We start from the raw sequence: 21,379 nt of genomic DNA, 5'->3' as shown, positions 1-21,379 counted from the left end.
CCTCTAGGTCCATCCATGTTGCAAATGGCAAGATTTCATTCTTCTTTATGGCTTGGTAATATTCCATTGTATATATATACCACATCTTTATCCACTCATCAGTCAACCCAAAGACATTTGGGTTTCTTCCATATCCTTGGTATTGTAAATAGTGCTGCAATAAACATTGGGGTGCATATATCTTTTCAAATTCATGTTTTCATTTTTGGGGGGTTAATACCTAGTAGTGGAATTACTGAATCATAAGGTAATTCTTTTTGCAATTTTTCTGAGGAATCTCCATACTGTTTTCCACAGTAGCTGCACCAAATTGTATTCGCCCCAATCGTGCATGAGTGTTTCATTTTCTCCACATGTTGTTGCTTGTGTTTTTTATTTTAGCCCTTCTGACAGGTGTAAAGTGATCTCATTGTGGTTTTAATTTGCATTTCCCTGAGAATTAGTGATGTTGAGCATCTTTCAAGTGTCTGTTGGCCATCTGTATGTCTTCTTTGGAAAATGTCTATTAAAGTCCTCTGCCTATTTTTAATTGGATTATTTGTGGGGTTTTTTGATGTTGAGTTGTATAAATTCTTTATATATTCTGGATACTAACCCTTTATCAGATATGTCATTTGCAAATGTCTTCTCCCATACAGTAGGTTGTCTTTTTGTTTTGTTGATGGTTTCCTTTGCTGTGTAGAAGCTTTTTATTTGGCATAGTCCCAATAGTTTAATTTTGCTCTTGTTTCCCTTGCCTCAGGAGACCTATCCATAAAGATGTCACTAAAGCCAATGTCTAAGAGATTGTCTACGTTTTCCCTTAGGAACTTTGATTTCAGGTCTCAAACTTAGCTTTTCAATCCGTTTTGAGTTTTTTGTGTATGGTGGAAGAAAACGGTCCAGTTTCATTCTTTTGCATGTAGCTATCTAGTTTTCCCAGCACCATTTGTCGGAGAGATGATTTTTTCCCCATTGCATCTGCCTGCCTTGTTTTTCATAGATTGGTTGACCATATAAGTATGGGTTTACTTCTGGACTCTATTCCATTGACCTTTATGTCTATTTCTTTTTGTGTCAGTACCATCTTGTTTTGATTATTCTAGCTTTGTAGTATATCTTGAAATCTGGGATGGTGATACCACCAGCTTTATTCTTTCTTAAGATTGCTTTGGCTATACAGGTTCTGATGAGCATGTGTCTAAAAAATTGCCACGTTACCAACACAAAGGAGGACTACGTGGAAAGATATGGCTGTTGATGACTGAGTAAAATATCCAGAAGCATCAAATTCTGAATGTGAACACATTTGGGGAATACCTTAACCAATTTCTCTCTTATTTTTCCTTTCATGTGAGTACAAGAGTGAAATTTTGGGCACAAAAGCCCAACTAAGTCTAAAGTGACTCTTTTGATAACTTTAAAATAAAAGGTTTAAGGGATAAAAAAAGCACTGTGTCATAACAATTGACCATAGTTTTTATTTTAGTGGTATACGAAGTAATAATGTGTCTTGTGGTTAATGATATCTTAAATTGACAAGTATTTCTGACCAATTCTATCATAAGGCAATGGCAGAAATCATACCAGTGGTTGCAAAGTGAGGAGGAATTAATGACATTTATAAGGATACATAAATAAATGACCACATGTCTCCATTTCCCCCCAGCTTTATGTCCAGGTTCTAGGCGAGCTTATGAGAATTTACCTACCATGAAGAGGCCTGAACAAAATAATCTGAATTGTGAATTTCCTATTTTTCATACCTGCTTCCTATAGCATTATGGCACCTTGTCTTGAACATACAGAGTGCTGGATAAATATGGAGATCTTGCTGATACATCGGATATGTCACAAGTTTCTAATTAAGGAAATATTTTATCAGTGGCTATGGGTGTAGTTCAAGTGTTAATTGAAAAGCTTAACTGTCCTTAATTATGTTTTCATTTTGGACACGTGGCCAGTGGTGTGAGAAAAATTTGTATTGAGTTTGTCCTCAGAGTTTCCTAGTGGGCGTTCTCGGGTGAAACTTTCCTCTAGGGAAGCAGAAGGGTCTATATCTGGAATTTTCTTCTATTCAGCAGAGCCTCGAGTATTTCCAATTTGGCCTCTCAATTTTACTTTCTCTGTTATTTCAAAACCTGTGCCCACGCAAATGTAGGCCCATTGTTACTTTCATGGCTCGTTCAATTTGTCAGAATATAATAAATTGTTCTCCAAACCCAGATGTTAAGAATTTCTGATAAATAGCAAACTCTCATCCTAACAATTTCTCTCTTAACCACAAATAATAGGCACATAAAGTGGCTTGCCATCTGTACACTTGCATGCTTAAAATTCTTCAGATAGGAGCAGATTCTTTTCTGTTTTGAATGAATCTGGTTTTGCCTGGCTGCATAATTGAATGTTTCCTGGCTCCCGCTGGCTCTGGTTTCCGATGGCGTAGAAACCACAGATTCTAAGTGGACTCAGCAAAAAGCATTTGTTTTGACTTGACTTGGAAGAAATCGAGTTAATCAGAAATGTGCCAGGTAATTGGGAAAAACATGTTTTCTTGAACAAGAAGAATAGAGTATTATGAAGTACTTTGAAAGGTTGATGGAAGGAATACCTCAAAGCTACCAAGCATGGATGATTTAATTGTTCTGAAATTTTTAGACTTTTAATGTTGAATTTTTCCCCTCACACATAATAAGAATAAGGCTTTTTAAAAATGCTGTTCATAAAATGGCGCTGTTTAAAGCCCTTCTCACAAGGAGGTTCTTGCAGTGAGGAACTGTACGCACAGTGGTTGAGAACCAAGTATCTGGAGGTGGGCTACCCGGGTCAACCTCAGCTCTGCAGCTTCCTGCCTGGGTCACCTCGGGCAAGTATTTAACTTCTCCGTGTCTCATGTTTCCTCATCTCTAGAATGGGGTTGAAAACCTATGTCCCCGTGGGATCACGTGCGGATTGAATGAGTTAATAGCTGTAGAGCGTTGTTGAGAGCTGCGAGGATACAGGAAGTGCAGTGTAAGTCTTACTGCTGTTCGTAATGGCGGCAGTCCCCTGGTGGAGCTTGTTGGAGAGACAGCCCTGCTTTTTTAATAAATTGAGATGGACACTTAGCAGTTATCAAGTGCCTACTGTGGGCCAAGTGCTGTTTCATGCAGGTCCTACAACCATCCAGAGGGGCATATGCTTGAACCATTTTTTGTGAGGATACTGAGGCACAGGGCGGTCGAGCGTCCTGCTCCGTGGCGCTCAGGAAGGAAGGGGCACCGCAGCGCTGGGAGTCACACCCAGCGCCAGCTGAGTGCTCCACAGTCCTTCCACGTTCCCATGAAGACTCTAGATGAGCATGAGAAGATAGGGTGCAAGTTCAGTAGCCTGCAGGCAGTTTCTAGCTGGCTCTGTCACCACGACTCAATGATCATTTGACGTTAATGCCAAAGAATTCCAAATATCAGGTAATGAATTGAGACCAGCTGAGACCCAGGTGAAATTGCAGAGTAAGTGACAGTCTGGCTCTCTGCGATCTTGTAACCTCTGCAGCTCTCTGTTAAAGCACCCTGCTGAATCTCTATGTATCCCTCTCATGTGTCAGGTGAGAACAGGGGCACGGAGATGTATAGTGACATCCTAGGTCACAGACGGAGTGACAGAGCTGGGTTTGGAGCCCAGGCTACTGCAGGCCTCTTGCCACCACCTCATGATGTGTCCAAGGTTGTTGATTATACATGCCCTTGAAAGGGAGTAGTAGAAAGGAAGGCCTTGAAAGGGAAAATTGGCAGAATAAGGAGATATTAGAGATAATAAGAGAATAAGAACAAGGGAGGGACGCCTGAGTGGCTGTTGATTGGGCATCTGACTCTTGATTTTGGCTCAGGTCATGATCTCAGGGTCGTGGGATAGAGCCCCGTGTTGGGCTCTGTGCTCAGCAGGGAGTCTGCTTGGGATTCGCTCTCCCTCCTCCTCTTCCCCTCCCGCTGCGTACATGTGTGCATGCTTTCTCTCTCAAATCTTTAAAAAACAGAAAAAGTACTAGAAATACCTTGAAAACCACCACTCCTTGTATCAAGAGTTAGCATGTAGAGGCTTTTACAACTTTGTGGAAAGGAACAAACGAGTTCTGCTTGGAGCTCTCCTTTGCAGGCATTTAGAACGGAGGCTCAGGATGTACAGTGGCACAATAATGATACCACTGTGGTCGAATAATGACTTTTAGGAGCGCCTTCCTTAGAGTGTTCCAGTAGTTCTTCTTGACCAGTAATATACGTATTAAAATAAAAAACAATATCTATACCTATACTGGTGTGTGAGGGCTGCTGCCATAACCAAATGCCCTAGATTGAGGGGCTGAAACAATAGAAATTTATATTTTCATGATTCTGGAGACTAGAAGTCCAAGATCAGGGAGGCGAGTCCACGGGGTCCATGTCTTCTGCCTCCTCTCTCCTTGGCTTGCAGATGGCTGTCTCCTCCCTGTGTCTTCCCAGGATCTTCCCTTCATCTGTATCAGTGTCCTCCTCTCTTCTTATAAAGACCCCAGGCCTGTTGGATTAGGGCCTGCCTTAATGACCTCATTTTACCTCAGTCACCTCTTTAAACACCCTGTCTCCCTGTATTATTGTAACACACACAATCCAGTCACATTCTGAGGTACTTCCTGAGAGTAAGGACTTCAACATATGACTTTGGGGTGGGGGCACCCAATTCAAACCATAGCCATCTATATCTCTACTGATATCATCCTATATGGGTCTTATTTGAATCTGAAATAACGCCTCCAAATCCCAGTGTATGACCATAACAGGGTTCCTAGCTAACTTCCCACCGTAATTAGCATGTGGCCTGTTAGCACAAATTTATTAGGAATGAGCATTCTCACAACCAGCCGTGAGCCGATTCCCGGACTCCTGAGACCTGCCGCTCCATTAATGCTGGGAAGGGGGAGCACAGCCGGGTAAGTCACCAAGCTGCTGGCTGGCTGTCAGAGCCTGTGTGGCGTCAGATCTGAAAAGGCACACTGCGGGCAGCAAGAAAGAGGCTTGCGCTGTAAAGCATTCCTCTGCTCTCCATTCTTCGATTCTCTTTGAGGCAGACTAAAGGCGGACACTTGTCAATACACAAGAGGTGCAGATGTGAATGTGGGGCAATGATTTGCTCCCTTTAAGTAAGCAGGCTGGGTGAAACTAGACTGTGCAGGATTTTCTTTCTTTCTTTTTAAGGAATCCAGTTTATCCAAGAATTTGGCATCTTCCCATACACCTCCTTTCCTCCCTTCCTGCCTCCTTTCCTTTGCTTCCTGTCTCCTCTCAATTATTCATACAGTGAGGCCCTGCTCTATATAAGGCACTCTGCTTAAGGTCCTGTGGGGGACAGAAAGGTGACTCAGAGGCGCTCTGCCTTGCATGTTTTGTTCTGATAACCTCATCCTCGATCTGGTTTGGGTTATGCTTTCAGGGAAACCTGAAAGCCATCTTGCCTGACAGCGTGCCGATCTCTGGCCCCCTCCACAGCACCCCTGCCTGTGTAATTGGCAGGACTCTTACGTCAGACCCTAGCCACCTTCTCAAGCCTCCTCCCCCTCAGCCAGTGCCCAAGGAAGCTCCTGACCCCTCGGGGCCTGTGGAGATCACCACACTCTGTCTTGCCTCCCAGGCTGCTTTATTTTCCTCTTTTCCTGAGCTGTTCCTTTGGTTTCCTCCCACTTCTTCCTCTTCTCATTTTGACTCTTTTCTTGATTCACGTTGATCATCTCTGATGAGCCAGCTTCGTGTGAAAACATGAAGGTTCTAATGATCCGCTTCCTCTCTGCCCACTGCTATTTATTCCGGGGAACACAGATCTCTTCAAGAACTCCCTCCTGGCAGCCAGGGGTAAAAAGAAGACCTCATTGGTCCCTCTCCACAACCCTTACCCCATCCAAAAGTTATTTCCCAACCACTGAACAGTAGGTATATCCTTATTTTCTCAAGTCAGGAGTGGGAAGGTCATGAAGGGTAAAGGATGAGATTCCACAACGTGATTGAAACCTCATCTGCAGGCATAAAACGTTGAGATTCATCGAATCTCATAATAAACACATATTCTACTTAAAATTTTCATTCCTGTAACTTAATTTAGCTGGGAAGAAGTGGTCAGACCTGCTTTTTTTTTTTTTCTTTCTTTTTTTTTTTTTTTTTTCTTTCTTTTTTTTTTTTTTTTTTAAACACATAGACACAGCCAGAATGTGTGTTCTCCCCACACTTGCCAACCCCTGGGAAGCCCACCTCGCTCCTCTCTTGTTAACCAGATTCACGCCCCGGGCAAAGTCCCACTCCTCAGTGAGGGCTTCCTGGGCGTCCGTGAGCCCCTTCAGGTCCAGCCTCTGACTAAGCCAACTTTGTACCCCAGCCACAAGCAGAGACCAGTATCTGATAGGGACTCCGTCGAAATGTGGAGAATGAACCCGAGAACTTTCTCTAGCCTTCTGCAATTACTCGCCTGCTTAACTCCAGCATATTTAGTGTCCGTACCATTCATTTGAACGCTGATGCACCTCCGACTTGTTAATTAGCCCCTTTAAGCCTGAATGCTTTGTCCTTCCCACACAGATTGCCAGTTCTTTGAGGAGAAGGACAGTGCTTCATTTCCCCCGTGTTTCTATTGCCTAGTAAGGAGGTAGTGCCCACAGATATTGATGATTGAAACGCTGCTCCTTTTTGCTTGACAGCAATGTCCGTTGGGAACCACGTTTAGAAAACTGATTTTGCAGAAGCCACAATTTTATTGTAAGTACATCTACAAAAAGAGTCTGGCTTCCGTGCATTTCAAATAGAGAGATCAATTGTTATCAGCCAATTGGTGCTTAGTTTTGTTCAATCACATTTATTGAGCACTTGCTTTGCACCTGATGCTGAACCACGCGATGTTTCTGCCTCACGTGGATTCAGAGTCAAGAGGGGTGTTTTGCTGCCCGCTCCTGCGCAGGACACAGTGTTTGCCATCACCAGCTGGCCACAGATGACTGGCAGGCAGTGTACATGGTTCCAGACACGGACCTTCTGGGTGGTGACGTGCCCCTGCTGCTCACCTAGTGTAGCCCCCTTCCGGGTGGTGCCAAATTGCTGTCTCTTCCCCTAGCCTGGGTCCTCCTCCAAGATCCAGAATAGATTTTCCAGCAAGTTAGCTGACTTGACTCCAAAAAGTCTGCACTGTGGTTTTTCAGAAAACTTCAAACTTAGCATCTTAAGGAATAACCCGTAAAGGGGAAATGAACTCTGACAAGGCTAATAACAGGGATTTCAAGTAGTGTTTTAGGAAGCCAGTCGCAGAGTATTCACGTGTTAATTCACTGGCGTGTTCTGTGGCAGGAGCACCCCCACTCTGCCCTCCCCCAGTTCCAACTGTTGTGCCGCAGCAAGATTTGGTGTGAGGCTGGGCAGAGCCCCCCTTTATGAGCTGCCCTCCAGATTCTGTTACAGCAAGAGTCTAGTGAAAGTGATCCTTGCCTACCAGTCGCACACAAAGGCTAGGAGCTCTACCAGCCTGCTGCTCCGTGCAGCTGCAAACCCGGTCCGCTCCGGCTGAGCAGCGACCCAGGCTTTCGCCTGAAAATGAGTGGGGAGGGGTCTTGACGAGCCCCCAGGACCTCCCGGAGTGGGGCGGGGAGGGAGCTGACAGCCAGAGTGGATGGATACCGCTGGTCCCCGGGGATCAGCTTGCGATTAGCTGCTGCCTGGATGCTCCCCGTGCCAGTCGAGCATCCTGCCTGTGGTCCAGAGGGTGCTGGAGGCGCATCTTGCGGTATGCCTGCGTGGATTTGAGCCATCGCCCAGAGGCGAGCCCGCATTCAGGCACGGTGGACCGGCTCGGGCAGGGCTGCGTGCAGTCAGTGCGAATGCTCAGCTTTAGGCGTCTGCAAAAGCCTCCCGACTGCATGGATTTGGCTGTTTAATCAGCCGAGGTGACTGCCCGGGAAGATTTGCGAGCCTGATCCGCACTCCAGCTGCGGTGACAACTTCAGGGCTGGCTGTTTACTTCTCTCGGTGCCCGGGACTCTGTTCTGCACCGCAGCCACTCCTGGCACTTGCCCGGCTCTGAAGTCGGCCGTGAGGACTCCTCTGACGGCATCCCCAGGAAGGGGGAGCAAGGAGGGGTTAAAAGACGAGCAGAAACCCCCCCAGCTGCTCAACCTCTCGTGACTGCCTGTGTTCTGGGGTTCTGAGAGGGACCGTGCGCTGCCCGGGGAAGCAATGCAAGTCTCCATAGCCTGCACAGAGCACAATTTGAAGAGCCGGAATGGTGAGGACCGACTTCTGAGCAAGCAGAGCTCCACCGCCCCCAATGTGGTGAACGCAGCCCGGGCCAAATTCCGCACGGTCGCTATCATTGCGCGCAGCCTGGGGACCTTCACCCCTCAGCATCACATTTCTCTCAAAGAGTCCACCGCAAAGCAGACTGGCATGAAATATAGGTATGGACGTCAGATTCCCTCTGCCCGGGGTTTGTGTGTGCTATACAGGTGCAGTGGGGACAGTTCATGGGTTTTGAAAAGTGACTTACCCACGGGTGAGTTGCCTAATTTAGAATTCTCCGGTGTCTCTAAAATAGTTCCTTTGGAGAGGGGAAACCCAAAGTGGTTGTGCTGTGTGTGTATAGTATTTTTAAAAATGCAGCCCATTTTGTATGTTCTGAAGTACTGGGAACATCTTAGAGGCTGTATGAATTCCGATCTGTGGAGATCAACACAACTGCTGGAAACTGGTATTGAGATCAGGGTAGTTTTTCAAGAGCAAATGTGTTGGTCCTGTTTTATGGTGCAGACTGAAGTTTCTGTGATTATACTATTCAAATTAGTTTCCCATCTAGTACTGCATTCTGATCGATCTTTCAAAAGACCAAGGCAATGAATACTGTGCAAGCTCCTAAGGAAGTTGTGTTGCAGGAAGAAACGCCCGTAAAGGTAAATTAGATTGAACACTGACGTCTTTGAATCTAAATTACTGCTTGAAATAAAATGGAGAACTTCTTGTGAAATACGGAGAAAAAGTTAATTGTTTTGTTATGACTTCCCTCATACATTTTTAAGCTCCTTCTTCCTCTAGGTTGTTTTCCATAGTTGGCAACCTTCCTGGTAATAGTTGATGGTCTCCTTAATAAAGAATGACTTAAATTTGATAAGTAGAAAATTTCATTATTCAATTATGTGACTCCTGCCTTCTCATTCTATCTGCTTTGCACTGAGCCTTCCTGGCTTTATTTCTTTAAACCTACTGTGCTTTCGTCTCAAAGTCTCTACAGATGTAGAGGAGAGAAGCTAATGGTGCATCTTCCAAAGGCTTTGGTTATTCTAGCGTGCAGATAGGATTTTTGTCAATTATGTACATTTAACTATCCCTCGTCTTTGTTCAGAACCAGGTTTTAGGATGGAAGGAACTGGATACAATTAAAATAACGCACACCTAAGACTTCCCATGTGGGGTTTCCGAAAGAGGCATTTAAACCACTTTCTATAAAAGTTACCCTTGCAAAAGTTTCTTTGTAGAGTTATGAGAGAGCTTCTCATTGCAAAGACATCAAGCACTGTTGTTTTGATATATTTCTGAGCCATTAAGAGAGCAAGCCGTGTGTGTGTGTGGGGGGGGGGTACCTAAAGCTTTGTGCCCCGACTGCAGTACGATGTGAGCAGCCTGAATCCAGGCAGCTCTGCTTGCCCCAGGATTTCCACGGTGGCGAGTGGGGCCCCCCCACAGTTTGCTAACTGGGAGTGCAGTCTCCAGGGCATTGGTGTTTTGTATTGCCGCTTGGGTGGCGCCCGCCCAGCCCTGCCCCACGGACACGGAGCTGCTCTGCATGCAGTTGGGCTGCTGCGAGAGGGACAAGCTGCGGCCTTCGTCCGCAGGGCCCCCAGGAATGGGCCACTCAGAGATAAGGCAGATCACAGAGGTGACTTGGAGTGTGGCTGCCAGCATTAGCGGCACCTCGAGCTCGCTTTCTGCAGACCAGAAGAAACAGAAAGTAGCAGTCTTCATTTCTTGTGGCAGAGTTTCATAGTTTCTTATGCACCATTGTGTTGGAAGAGTTTGGTTTTATGAAGATTTTCCGAAGGCAGGAGATTTCCATCAAGGCTTTTCTGGTAATATTTACAGCTCAGCTCGGACTGGGTGACAATTGTCTCTCTTTACGAAAGCTCAGTGTGCGAGTAAGGTTCACTTGGGCATCTTCCATTACTGGCAACTGAGGACGGCTCTTCTCTGACAAAGGTAGCCATCTGTGGTTTTTCAGTTTTCCGTGAGTCATTTGTTGTTTATGGTGACTAGACAAGATTCTCCACTCCCCTCTTACTCCGAACCATTTTACCTATGACAGGCGAGTGTGACTTAACCCCTCTCTCCTTCAAATTCCACTCAGAGTGCCTTTAGGAAAGAGATTATGAGATTACGCCAAATGTACACGAAGACTTTCTTAGGGTTGGGGAGAGAGAGAGAGACAGAGAGAGGGAGGGAGGGACTAGCTCTGCAGTTTATAAAATATGATAGAAATATTTTTATTAGCTGATTTAGCCTTTTCTTTGACCTTAATGTCGCTAAAATATCATGTGTTACTGATAACAAATAGCAAAAATTTAGAAAGTGGCTAATTGTGTTTACAATACCTTTCTCATCCTTGAAAGTGATTTCTATAGGCATAGCTTAATCTGGGATCCATGAACTCTATAGAAGATTAAAAAAAAAAACCAGGGTCTTTTCTTGCATCTTTTTCCCAAGGGAGGGCTCATAGCTTTCATCGGAATTTGAAAATGTCTACTACTCACTTTTCTTTTTTGTCAAAAAGCAGTGTTATAGCGTGAAGAGGAATTTTAGTCAACAAATATTTACTGAGCATCTGTTCTGTACGAAGAACCCTCACTAGCACTGGTTTCACAAAGGTGCAGAAAGCAGACTAGGTTTGGGGCTTACATTCAGGTTGGGGAAGCAGATCACAAGTAAGAAAATAAATAATGCTCTATTAGGAGACATTCTTGGGAAGACTGTATTTTGGGAGGGTGATGGTCATGCCTGGGCCACCTCAGCTTCTCCATTTTGAGGCTACCATCTCTGCTTCGGTTCCAGAATTATGGTTGCATCTGGGGGCATGAGGAATTGTGCCCAGATTAGCCATCCATTTGCCAACCCAGGGACTTTTTTCAGGTTCCAACCCTGCTGGGTAAGGTGCTAGCTACCTGGCCATTGAGGACCTACTTACTATAACCCTGATAACTAAGTAGAATGCTTTCCACTCATTTAATGCCTTAAAAATTTTAATGCCCAATTCCTATCATAGCCCATGATTACCATCCGTTAATTAGGAGGAGTTCATGAACTTGGGATTTTAGAAAGAATTAATGTACACTTGTGTGAAGCATCTGAATTTTGCAAGAATAAAATACTCAAAGCCACTGTTACCTTCACATTGCCATTGTGCAAAAATCTTGCATAAAGTTAGCTATTGTTTCAAGGCTAAAGATGAAAAAAGTCCACTAGAGAAATCTGCTATTCAGACGCTGCTTGCAGCCTGAGAAAACAGGATTCCGCCTAATGTTTATCCTTGGGACTATCCTGTATGTAAATAACGTAAGACCATTTCATTTCTTAGTTTTTACGCTTGTGCTTTGTTAATGTATGAGAGTTCCTTTATTTTAGTTTTGTGTGTGTCTGTGATCTCAGAGTTCATCACACCGTGTTAGAGTTTGACGTACACTCCGTAACCATACATGATGTGTGTGGACCCATACATACCTCTCATCCTAAGAAAGTTAAATCACTGAGAATAGAAGTTACATTAGATTCGTTTTGTCGTTTTTGCTTATTTGGTTGGTTGGGTGTCTTTTTTTAAAATGACTTTTTCGAAGGATCCTACTTCCTAGTATTTGACATGGTCTCAGAGCTTTTGTCATTCAGAATTGAGTACATTTGTACTGATAAGCTACCCACCCCCATTCTAAAATTGTTACTTTAGTCCTAGAACAATTTGAATATTGATGGACCCAATTTCATCTAGAAAAATCTTACCTGTAACATATACATCCATGTCAATAAAACATTGTGCCGTAATGTTACATAAAACAGGCTTTGAGATTCTTCAGAGAATTCTTTACAAGAATCAGTATTGTTGAACAAATCTTTAAATCCCAATATAAAAAGCTATTTTTTTCCCAGTTGTTTAGGTTAATCACATTTTACCATTTTTGTCCCTTAAAAATTTTTTGAAATAATTAGAGACTCACAGGAATTTGAAAAAAAAAAATTCTATGTACCATTACTCCAGTTTTCTCTAGTGGTAACATCTTCCATAACTATAGCACAACATCAAAACTAGTAAACGGACATTGGTATAATCCACAGAATTTATTCAGATTTTACCAGTTATACATGTATTCATATGTGTGTATGTTTATATGTCTACGTAGTTTCATCACATGTAGAAGTTTGTGTAACCACCACTGTAGGGAAGAGTCCGAATTACTCCATCACCGTGAGGCTCCCTCATGCTACCCCTTTATAACCGCATCCATATTAACCCCTCCAATCCTTAGTCTTTGGCAACCACCACTCTCTGCTCTAGCTCCATAATTTTCTTGTTTCAAGAGCATTTATATAAATGAAATCATACAGTTTGTCATCTTTTGGGATTTTCTTTCCCCCACTCAGTATAATTCTCTTTAGACCCATCTGAATTGTTGTGTGTCTCAATGGTTCATTCCTTTTTATTGTTGAGTAGTATTCCACGGTATGGATGTTTCGGTTTGTCCTTTGGTGGGTGAATGGTTTGAAAAATCGGGTCGTTGTCGTTCTTATTTTTAGCAAGCATTAGATAACTTCAGATTGCAGCATCATCCTCAAATTCCTTTCGTGCCTTTCTGTAGCACAGGGAATATAATCCAAACTACCTAACGTGGCACCTGAGGTCCTTCCTGGTGTGGCTTCCATCAGTTTTTCCCATTTGCCACTGTGTTCTCATCTTTCCTCTGATGATCACATGCTTCATAAGAAGTACCTACCTGAGAGAAGACCCATCATAGTACCCTGAACCTTCTTGTTTTTTTATGCTTCTGTATCATTTTCCATTCTCATCCTTCTACTCTAGAATTCTCCTACCTCACTTGGTCAGGTGAACTCCTGTGCATCCTCCAAGGCCCAACTCTAGCATAGTCTTCTCAGTGAAACCTTCCCCAGCTCCACTCCATATAGCGTTAAATAAGTGTTCTTTAATGCTCCACTGCAACTGGTTCTTAGTTCTGTTATGGAAATCATTGATTGCATAGTGTTGCTATTATCTATTTGCATCTATGTCTTCCCCATTAGTCTGTGAGCAGCCTGAGTTTTGGAGTTTATTCATCACTGTAACCCCAGAGTCTAACCTGGCACTTGGCACGTGATAGCGACTCGAGAAATGCTTAGAAAATGAATGACTACACCTGTGGGACACTATGTTAAATGCTGGACATAGGAAGTGAGAGGGTTGTCTCTTGAGTATTTACAGTTTGGTGAGACTAGATATCTACGTAAGAAGGCTGTGTATGTTAGTGATACAAAGAATAATGGTTGCTGTAGTTTGAGGAGACCGCATTCAGCAGGGGTTATAGGAGTCAGGGAGAGGTCACGTGAGAAAAGCCAGTGAAGCTTGGTACTGAGGAAAGAGAAACATTAAGATGAGCAGAGAAGGGGAGGAGGAGAGCACACTGCAGCTGGGTGGGCAGCATGCCCAAAGACTATATATGTACTGGTGAGAAATAATGGCATAGGGCAGAGGGATTGTGCAGGGAAGTGGGGAAGAGAGCATCTTGTAGAGGTAAAGAGGGGTTGAGTTACGGTACCTTGGAGGCCAGGGCAACCCATTTAGACGTCAGGTGAACATGAGCAATGGAGGTTGCTAATTTTTGAACACGTTGTCTGATTCAAGTTCTGTTAAGAAAGGATTAACCTGGCAGTTGTACGCCCCCCCCCCCAAAATTGAGAGGTTGAAGTAAATGTGAAATAAGAGAATTTAATTCCATAGGATTCTCTACTTGCCTGCAGAGAATCAAGACTACAGGGAAGACTTAGACCAGATGCCTCTCCCATGCCATTCCTTTCACAGCCTCTTTATTAAAGCACACGTGTCCTCTACCGTTCTTTACCTCCCACGAATGGTGGGCAGATTTTGAATCAAAGCAATTGAAGTGAAAGATCAATCTTGTCAGCCAATTACGTAAAAGGCACTGAGTGTGTGTGTGTGTGTGTGTGTGTGTATGTGCGCACACGCGTATGGGGAAAAGTAGGAGGAAATAGGTGGGCTGAAGGAGGGGGGAAGAGAAGAGCCAGCTCTGTGGCTGTGTTTCAAATAGAAATATTTGATTTCAATCCAGAGAAGAGAGCAGCTTGGTTATTTAGAATGCTAGTTTTTTAAATATATATATAAAGAATACCATTGTCGTTTCCACTGACACCCATGGGTGTGGGCTTTCCTCTCTTCCTCAAAGCAAAATGGTGAGAATGGGGGAGGTGGAGAAACCTTCCTGAAAATTAGTTGGTGATTCAGTCTCATAGAGTTTATTCCACCTCTGCAAGGCAGCAGTCAGAAGTCTGGCATCCATGGGATGGTGAGAAAATGGTAGGAGGGGAGGCAGCCTCCCGGAAGTTGTTAGGCAAACGTCGTTCCAGTTCCATAGCTCTGTGTGTGTGTGTGTGTGTGTGTGTGTGTGTGTGTGTGTGTATGTATGTGTTGTATGGGGCATGCATATGCGGCACATGCAAGTGAAGGAATCTCTCCAAAGTGTTTCTAGAAACAGCTCATCTTCCAGCTGTAATCTTCAGTTGGGTTGTTACAGATGAAGGGTCTAACCCCAGTCCACTCATTGTCCCTCTTTGGAAGTGCATTCATTTTCTAGAAATCTTTTCTTTAATTAAAAAAAAAAAAAGTGCTGCAAGTACTTGAACTTGTATTTGAGAAATGTTCTGAGAGGAGGAAAAAAAATCCCATTACATTCAAAAGGGAAGTCAGATTCGTAAACCTGACTTTGAGTTTTCAAAATCATTTATGAACAGAATGGGATTTAGGTCCAGTGAATCTGATCAAAATATAGGACTCTTGGTTTTTTTTTTTTAATTCAAAACTTCCTCTAGGAGAGAAAACCCTTGCATGAGAAGAACAGAATTCACAAGCATCAACTCCTACTTTTCCTTACAGGAATATCAAAGCCATTCTGATAGTCATTAGACATGATAAAAAAGGATTCAGTGTTGCAAATTGATCATTGTATGTTTAAAAAATATTTTGGTCACAAGTTTTCCACTCTTTTCAGAACTAGAAAGTAAAGAGTGATAGAGACTGAAGAACTTCGGACAAAAGTCTTAAAAATTTCCATTTCAGTATTAAGAATCTTACATGATCACTGGAAATAAGTGAGCTAGCAGTGGCTATTAGCAGTGAAAGAACTTTAAATGCCATCTAGTTCAGTCCTATTATTTTATACAGAATGACCAGTCTCGTGGTCAGAGTTACTCGAGGAGCTGATGGGAGGGTCAAGGCCAAACTCAGGTCTTCTGACTGCAGGAGCAGGATTCCCTACACTCTGTCGGCTTCTACCCTGCAGGTGTTTGGTTATGCCCCATTTTTCAACATAGAAAGAAGCACGGTATATAAAATGCTTCTAGAAAGGACAGTTCTCTTCTCTACACGTGCATACTTTGCAGCCGAAACTTTCCTCTAGAAGAAGCAAAGCCCTACTGTGCAGTGAGAGAGCCAGACCAGCTTGCTTCATCTTACAGAGTTGTGAGGACCCCAGAGGAGCCCCGCAGTACGTGTTCTGAAGCTGCACAAAAATTAAGTTCCAGATGGTAGTGTGCTTAGTGTCACAGCTGCTAAAGAATTTAGCCTCAGAGATCCACAAAGCACAGGCACAGGTGATAGGACAGTGCTCCATGTCAAGCCCGGATGTGAAATGTTCATTTGGACGTTCAGTACCAAGCATACTTGACTCCCTGCCATGCTTTTCAAGATTACTTTGAAAGCCTGCTCCTGAGAGTCAGAGTCAAAATACATTTAGAAATCCTCATTGCAGGATGATTTTCGGTTACTCAGATTGGAAAACCAAAACAGAAGCCCAGCAGCGATTCTTTTTCTTGGAATCAACAACTAGGGAGGACTCAGAGCACTCGCACAGGCCATCTGGTCCAGCCCTCATGAGAAATCTGTCCTGTTTTTCCAATTTGTGCTGTGCAGCAGCTACTTGTAAAGGCCCCTAAAGAAATATTGTGTAATCTCCTTTCACGGCAGGCATGAAAAAAATTTGGCTCTTCTTTCTAAGAATTAGAATCATTCATTAAGCTCTGAAATCTTCCAAGGAAGCAATAAAATGAGGGTTTTGAGAACTCGTCTGTTGTCTGGACCCTAACAATCCAGTCAGGTTGGGAAATGAAGACAGAATGAGGAGCGAGGTAGCAAGGGCACAGTGGTGAGGCAAGGGGAGGCACTCAGGGGCCTTCTGGACGATCCCAGCCTCCTGTTGACACCTGGGGAGGGAAGAGATTCCTCCCCATTCGGGTCCAGCACCTGCTTACCTGGCTTGACTGTTCTGCTGCTAGATCATCCAACAGTCAAACTGAATAAAACATTTGACTATGACAAAATTCCTTCTTGCAATCGATGCAGCTCCTTGCATGGTGCACTGGAAGCTTCTTGGCCTGTCCTCTGTTGAACAGAAAATGAGCTAGCTATAATTTCCTGCTTTGTAAGTCTCCCTGTACTTGAAAAACATTACTAACACTCAGCCTCCTAATTTTCAGGATGGTTCCAGTTTTTTCCTCTAGATTTCATTTTCTGAATCCCTACCATAATTAGGACTCTCATTTACAGCCTCCGTACAATGACTACATCTCCTTGAAGTCCTCCAGAGCGGGATGCAATTCCAAGTAAAGGCCTAGCAGTGCAGCATAGCAGGGTCACCTAATAACAGAAACCTGCTCTGTTCCCTTGTTTGTATTTCATGGCCATGATTACTGGGTTTTTTTGGGGGGGGGGGATCATTTTTAGCATTTTGAACTCATCTTTGAAGACATTGCTCTGAAATAGGTTTTAAAATTCTAACGCGTTAGAATCATGGAGAATGACTAGGCTGATACATAACAACTCTTACGAGATCATCAGCTCTAAAGGTAACAACGGTAACTGAAGTGTGGAAAGGGCAAATCTGATAGATAGGTTTCAGCGGTAGTTGGGTATCCAAACAGAAAAACTAATCGCTTATAGTATGACTAATATGCCTTTTGATATACTCTTATAGAGAAGGTTTTTTTTTTTTTTAATCTTGCAAGTTTAAAGATCAAGGCAACTGTACAGGACTATTCTTATTAACCAGAAAAGTTTTTTGTATTGGTAATTAACATCTTCCAAGAGAGTGCCCCTGAAGGGATTCAGCTGTAGGAAATTCCAAGCACAGTGTTCTCCATGATGAGTTAGTAGCTACTAGAAGGCCCATCTGGTTGAACAGAGCTCTTATATAAGAAAAGCGAGCTTTTTCCTGAAGAACATATGCTAATAAAGCACACTCTTTTTCATTTCTTTGAAATTAATTTCCACTTTAAACTTGGTTTTTATGTTACTGGGTTTTTGTTGTTAGACTCTTTGGCCTGAGACCACAGCAACAAGCTGGTTTCTAAAAACCGACTGTGTAAATAACAGGGCTTTACCGAATGGTACTCCTCTCTCAACTCAAGAACGAGCAAAGAATTCGTCTGAGGCCATTTTGATGGAAATAGGCCTTTTGACTTACTATTACTCCATTTCCTACCTTGACTTGCCCAAGCACCTCTGCATTATGGAATCTTTGCATTTACCAAAAAGACTGGAAATGCTCAGAAAAAGTCTTTGTTTGATCTCAGAGGGTTTTCATCTTGCTGCAAAACATATCTGTTCGGTTTTAAAAGAAGGTCTGTGAGCTATTTAAATAGAAAGTGGGAGTTGGGAAATTTGTGGTCTGATGTACACCTTCTCTCTCAATAATGGCTTCTCTACCATTTGCAAAGAAGTTTCAGATTTCAGTTTCACTCAAAGACAGCTTCTCCAAAAGCCACCTTCTGAAATCAGGAGGCTCCGATCTTAGTCCCTGAAAGCATGGCCTCACTCCTTACCCAGAGAAGCGAGTGTTTGCTTGTCTGAGGACTTCGAATTCTAGCAGCTCTGCCCCACAGGCTTCAGTAGGACCGTATGTGGTCAGGTTTCAAAAAGAGCAGTAATTTCCAAGGGAAACAGCAAGTATGCTTAGGAAGCAAAGCTGGACACTTCATAATAGAGTCATTTCCTGTCACCACTGCAACAAACTACCACAGACTTAGTACTTACACAGATTTACACCCTTACAGTCCTGGGAGTCAGAAGTCTAAAATCAAGGTGTTAGGAGGCCTGTGTTCCTTCTGGAGGCTTCAAGGTAGAGATTCATTCCTTTGGCTTCTCAAAGACACTTGCATTTCGTACTTTGTGGCTCCTTCCTTTAAGTTCAAAGCACACTTCCCACGTCTGGCTCTGTCTTCACGCCTCCTTTTTCCTCATTTTGATTCCCTTGCCTTCTTCCTATAATGACTCCTGTGATAACACTGGGTCCACCCAGCAAATCCAGCATAATCTCCCCATCTCAAAATCTTGAACTTAATCACCTCTGCAAAGTCCCCTTTACGACCTAGGGTGGCCTCTTCATGTGTTTCAGAAATCAGGGCATGAACACTTTTCAGGGGCGGTTGCACAGCCTGCCATACGAGCCAGCTACTGCGTTATGCCAGAGAGGGGAGAGTTAAAGCAGTCTGAAGTATCAGGCATTACATCCTCATTGCTTTCTCTAGCATCTAAGACTGAAGCAAGACAGCAATAGGAATAATGAGGTCATTGAAAATGCAGGGCACTGGGGATTTTCTCTGTGTAAGGCTACAGCTTAGGTTTTTAATCAGAATAAAAATTCCTGTTCACAGGGTATATAGCTCCACTGTGAAAAAAGTTTAAATAGTCTTATCTTGGCCTTGGCATTTACTAACATGGCCATTATTGCTCAAGTCTGTTCTGCCTGGTAGGCCCTCCGAGGTAGCCCCTAGTGGAAATATCCCTTTTTGCTTTTTTTTTTTTCTTTCAAGATCTAAGTACAAATTAGAAAATTTGGTGGTGGACTTTAATAGAAAAATCAATGGATGGCCATAAATATCAAACTATAATTAAAATGGCCATGACTCAGAATATCTGCTTCCAAATTTCTTAACTAAGCAGTGAGCTATGAATCTCAGTCCATCCTTGTACCTGGGGTGGTGGGAGCCATAGCCATGTGCCTTTCTTCCTGACGGGATGCACCTGTGAGGCTCTAACCTTTCATAAAACTCATGCCGGTCCTCATGAACGTTGTCGCAGCAGTGTGGTGGGGGAGAAAAGAAGGACTTCCTTGCGGGGATGTGAAATTCTTTTTCTGAACCCTTCTATTACATACTATTCTCTTGAAGCCATTAGGTTGGCCAGTGATTTTAATTTTAACTGAGTCTCTCATAGTCAGATAGTGTTTCCTGGAGGCTGCAAGGGAAGCAAGGCCTTCGTAGGAGGGAAGTGAGGAAGCGACCCCTTTTGGACCTTGCGGGTCGCGGACTGCACTACCGCCCTGGACTCCAGAGCTGGACGCAAGGCACGTGTTCGAATGCGGTGGGGGAGGAGGTAACTCCAAAATGGGAATGGGCAGGTGCTGCTGTAGAATCTCTCACGGGGCTGGACAGCTCCACATGCTTGGTCAACCCCATGGTATCACCTTGGTATAGATGTGACCGTGTATTTAGAGCCACCAATGAGCACCAAGGCCTGCCAGTAGTACTTGAGAGCAGGAAGGCGAAGAGCCTGATCTATCTTGCTGTCCCCTAGATTATCACCAACACGGTCTGTATTCCAACTTGGAGAAGCCTATTTCCTAATACAAACAGAACAATGCCAACGTTGGTGAATGTGGACCAAAGGAAAGAAAAATAAAACAAACTGAAGTCTGTATGTTTATTCTACTAATGAACTCTGCCTGGTTCCAGATCATCGATGGCCACTGATGGAGCAAACACGATGAGCTTACTACTTCAACTTCATTTCTTAGCAGGAAGGCAATACTAGCACCTGATAAGACCATTGATCAAATATTTGACCTTTAACGAGGATTAGTTTTAGCAATAGAAATATTCATAAAATGTTTATAGTTTTTCTTGTTGGTTGTTTCTGCTAAGGATATTAGCCATGTAATTACTTGATATTTTGAGATGGAAATGTCTTGGGGACAGGGTTTGACAAAGACAAATGCTAATTATTATCAGAATGCCCCAATAACATTCTATGTCATTAAAATCTTTGTTGATTGTCTCATGTAAACATTTTAACCAAGGGGTGGGTTGAAAGAGCTTAATATTATCTATTATCTTGGAGGAGAACTTTGAAAGGGGATGGGAGGTAGTGTTATGCTCTTTTTCAATTATAGCGACTGAGGCACAAAAGCAAAACCTGATGATATATTGTGCTGTCTAAAATATCAGACTTTTGGTTTCAATTTTAAGTTCAGACAGCTTCTGGCCAATTTTTCCTTATAATGACCAGCATATATTTATGCCAATGGTGACTCAGAACAAAACAAAATCTACCATTGGCAAGTGACCTTTCTGGGCAAGGGTCTGGTTTCCCTTGTTGGCATGAGGCAGCGGAATGGTCCAGGTGCTGGGTATCCTCCACTGTTACTCTGCCCAGAAAACCAGGGCAGACACAGAACTAGAGCAGTATAGTGGTACTAAGAGGGACTACGCAAGCTCAGGCCTGATCCCAGAATCCATAGGCTGATGGGAAGTTCAGAGATTATGTGGGGTTTTTTTGTTTGTTTTTGCACATCATGCTATTAGAAATCTGTCTTGAGTGGGAATAAGTACATCTTCGGGTATTAGTAGGCAAAGTTATATGTGGCTCAGGAGACACAGATATTTTCTAGTTGATTTTTTTGATAGATACTTATCATACATATTTAGCCCAGCAAGCTCTGTGTGTGTGTGTGTGTGTGTGTGTGTGTGTGTGTGTGTGTGGTGTGTGTTTAAGGTGCAAACACAAAACATGGGTAGTGGGAGTGAATGGCTTCCTGGTTAGCGAAGGGTACTACAACATTCGTTGACGCAGCCTTGTCTTCACTAGCAAATTACTTAACTTCTCTGTGCTCCAGTGTCTGTAAAAATGGACCTGGTAATCCTTTATGGGTTGTTTGAAAGACTGTAGGAGATAATGTATGTAAAATACCTATTGTTATCCATCATAAATTGTCAATATCACGAACACAGGGACAGAATAGATGAGGCCCTAAAGCATATGGTGATATCATTGCAATAGGTCTTTTTAAAAAGTTTTTGTTTTTGCTTTAGAACATTCATATTTTAAT

The 21,379-nt window shown here is 43.3% G+C and overlaps 1 protein-coding gene across 6 annotated transcripts in view; it reads left to right on the top strand.

Moving 5' to 3' along the window:
• KCNAB1 (potassium voltage-gated channel subfamily A regulatory beta subunit 1) overlaps positions 1-21,379 on the top strand; it is a 362,204-nt gene that overhangs the window by 104,612 nt on the left and 236,213 nt on the right. The window contains exon 1 of one of the 6 annotated variants that reach the window (XM_057316033.1): positions 7,475-8,419. The exons of 3 other annotated variants lie outside the window; for them this stretch is intronic. In XM_057316033.1, coding sequence (XP_057172016.1) covers positions 8,199-8,419 — 221 coding nt within the window. In that variant the 5' untranslated portion in view covers positions 7,475-8,198. Of the gene's footprint in view, positions 1-7,474; positions 8,420-21,379 lie in introns of those variants that run through there. 2 more of the 6 variants (XM_057316035.1, XM_057316036.1) reach the window with 2 other exon arrangements.

Source organism: Ursus arctos, unplaced genomic scaffold, assembly GCF_023065955.2.
Source record: "Ursus arctos isolate Adak ecotype North America unplaced genomic scaffold, UrsArc2.0 scaffold_20, whole genome shotgun sequence".
NCBI classification, from domain to species: Eukaryota; Metazoa; Chordata; class Mammalia; order Carnivora; family Ursidae; genus Ursus; species Ursus arctos.
Note: the sequence above shows the minus strand (reverse complement) of the source record. Positions and strands in the feature narration are given on the sequence as shown.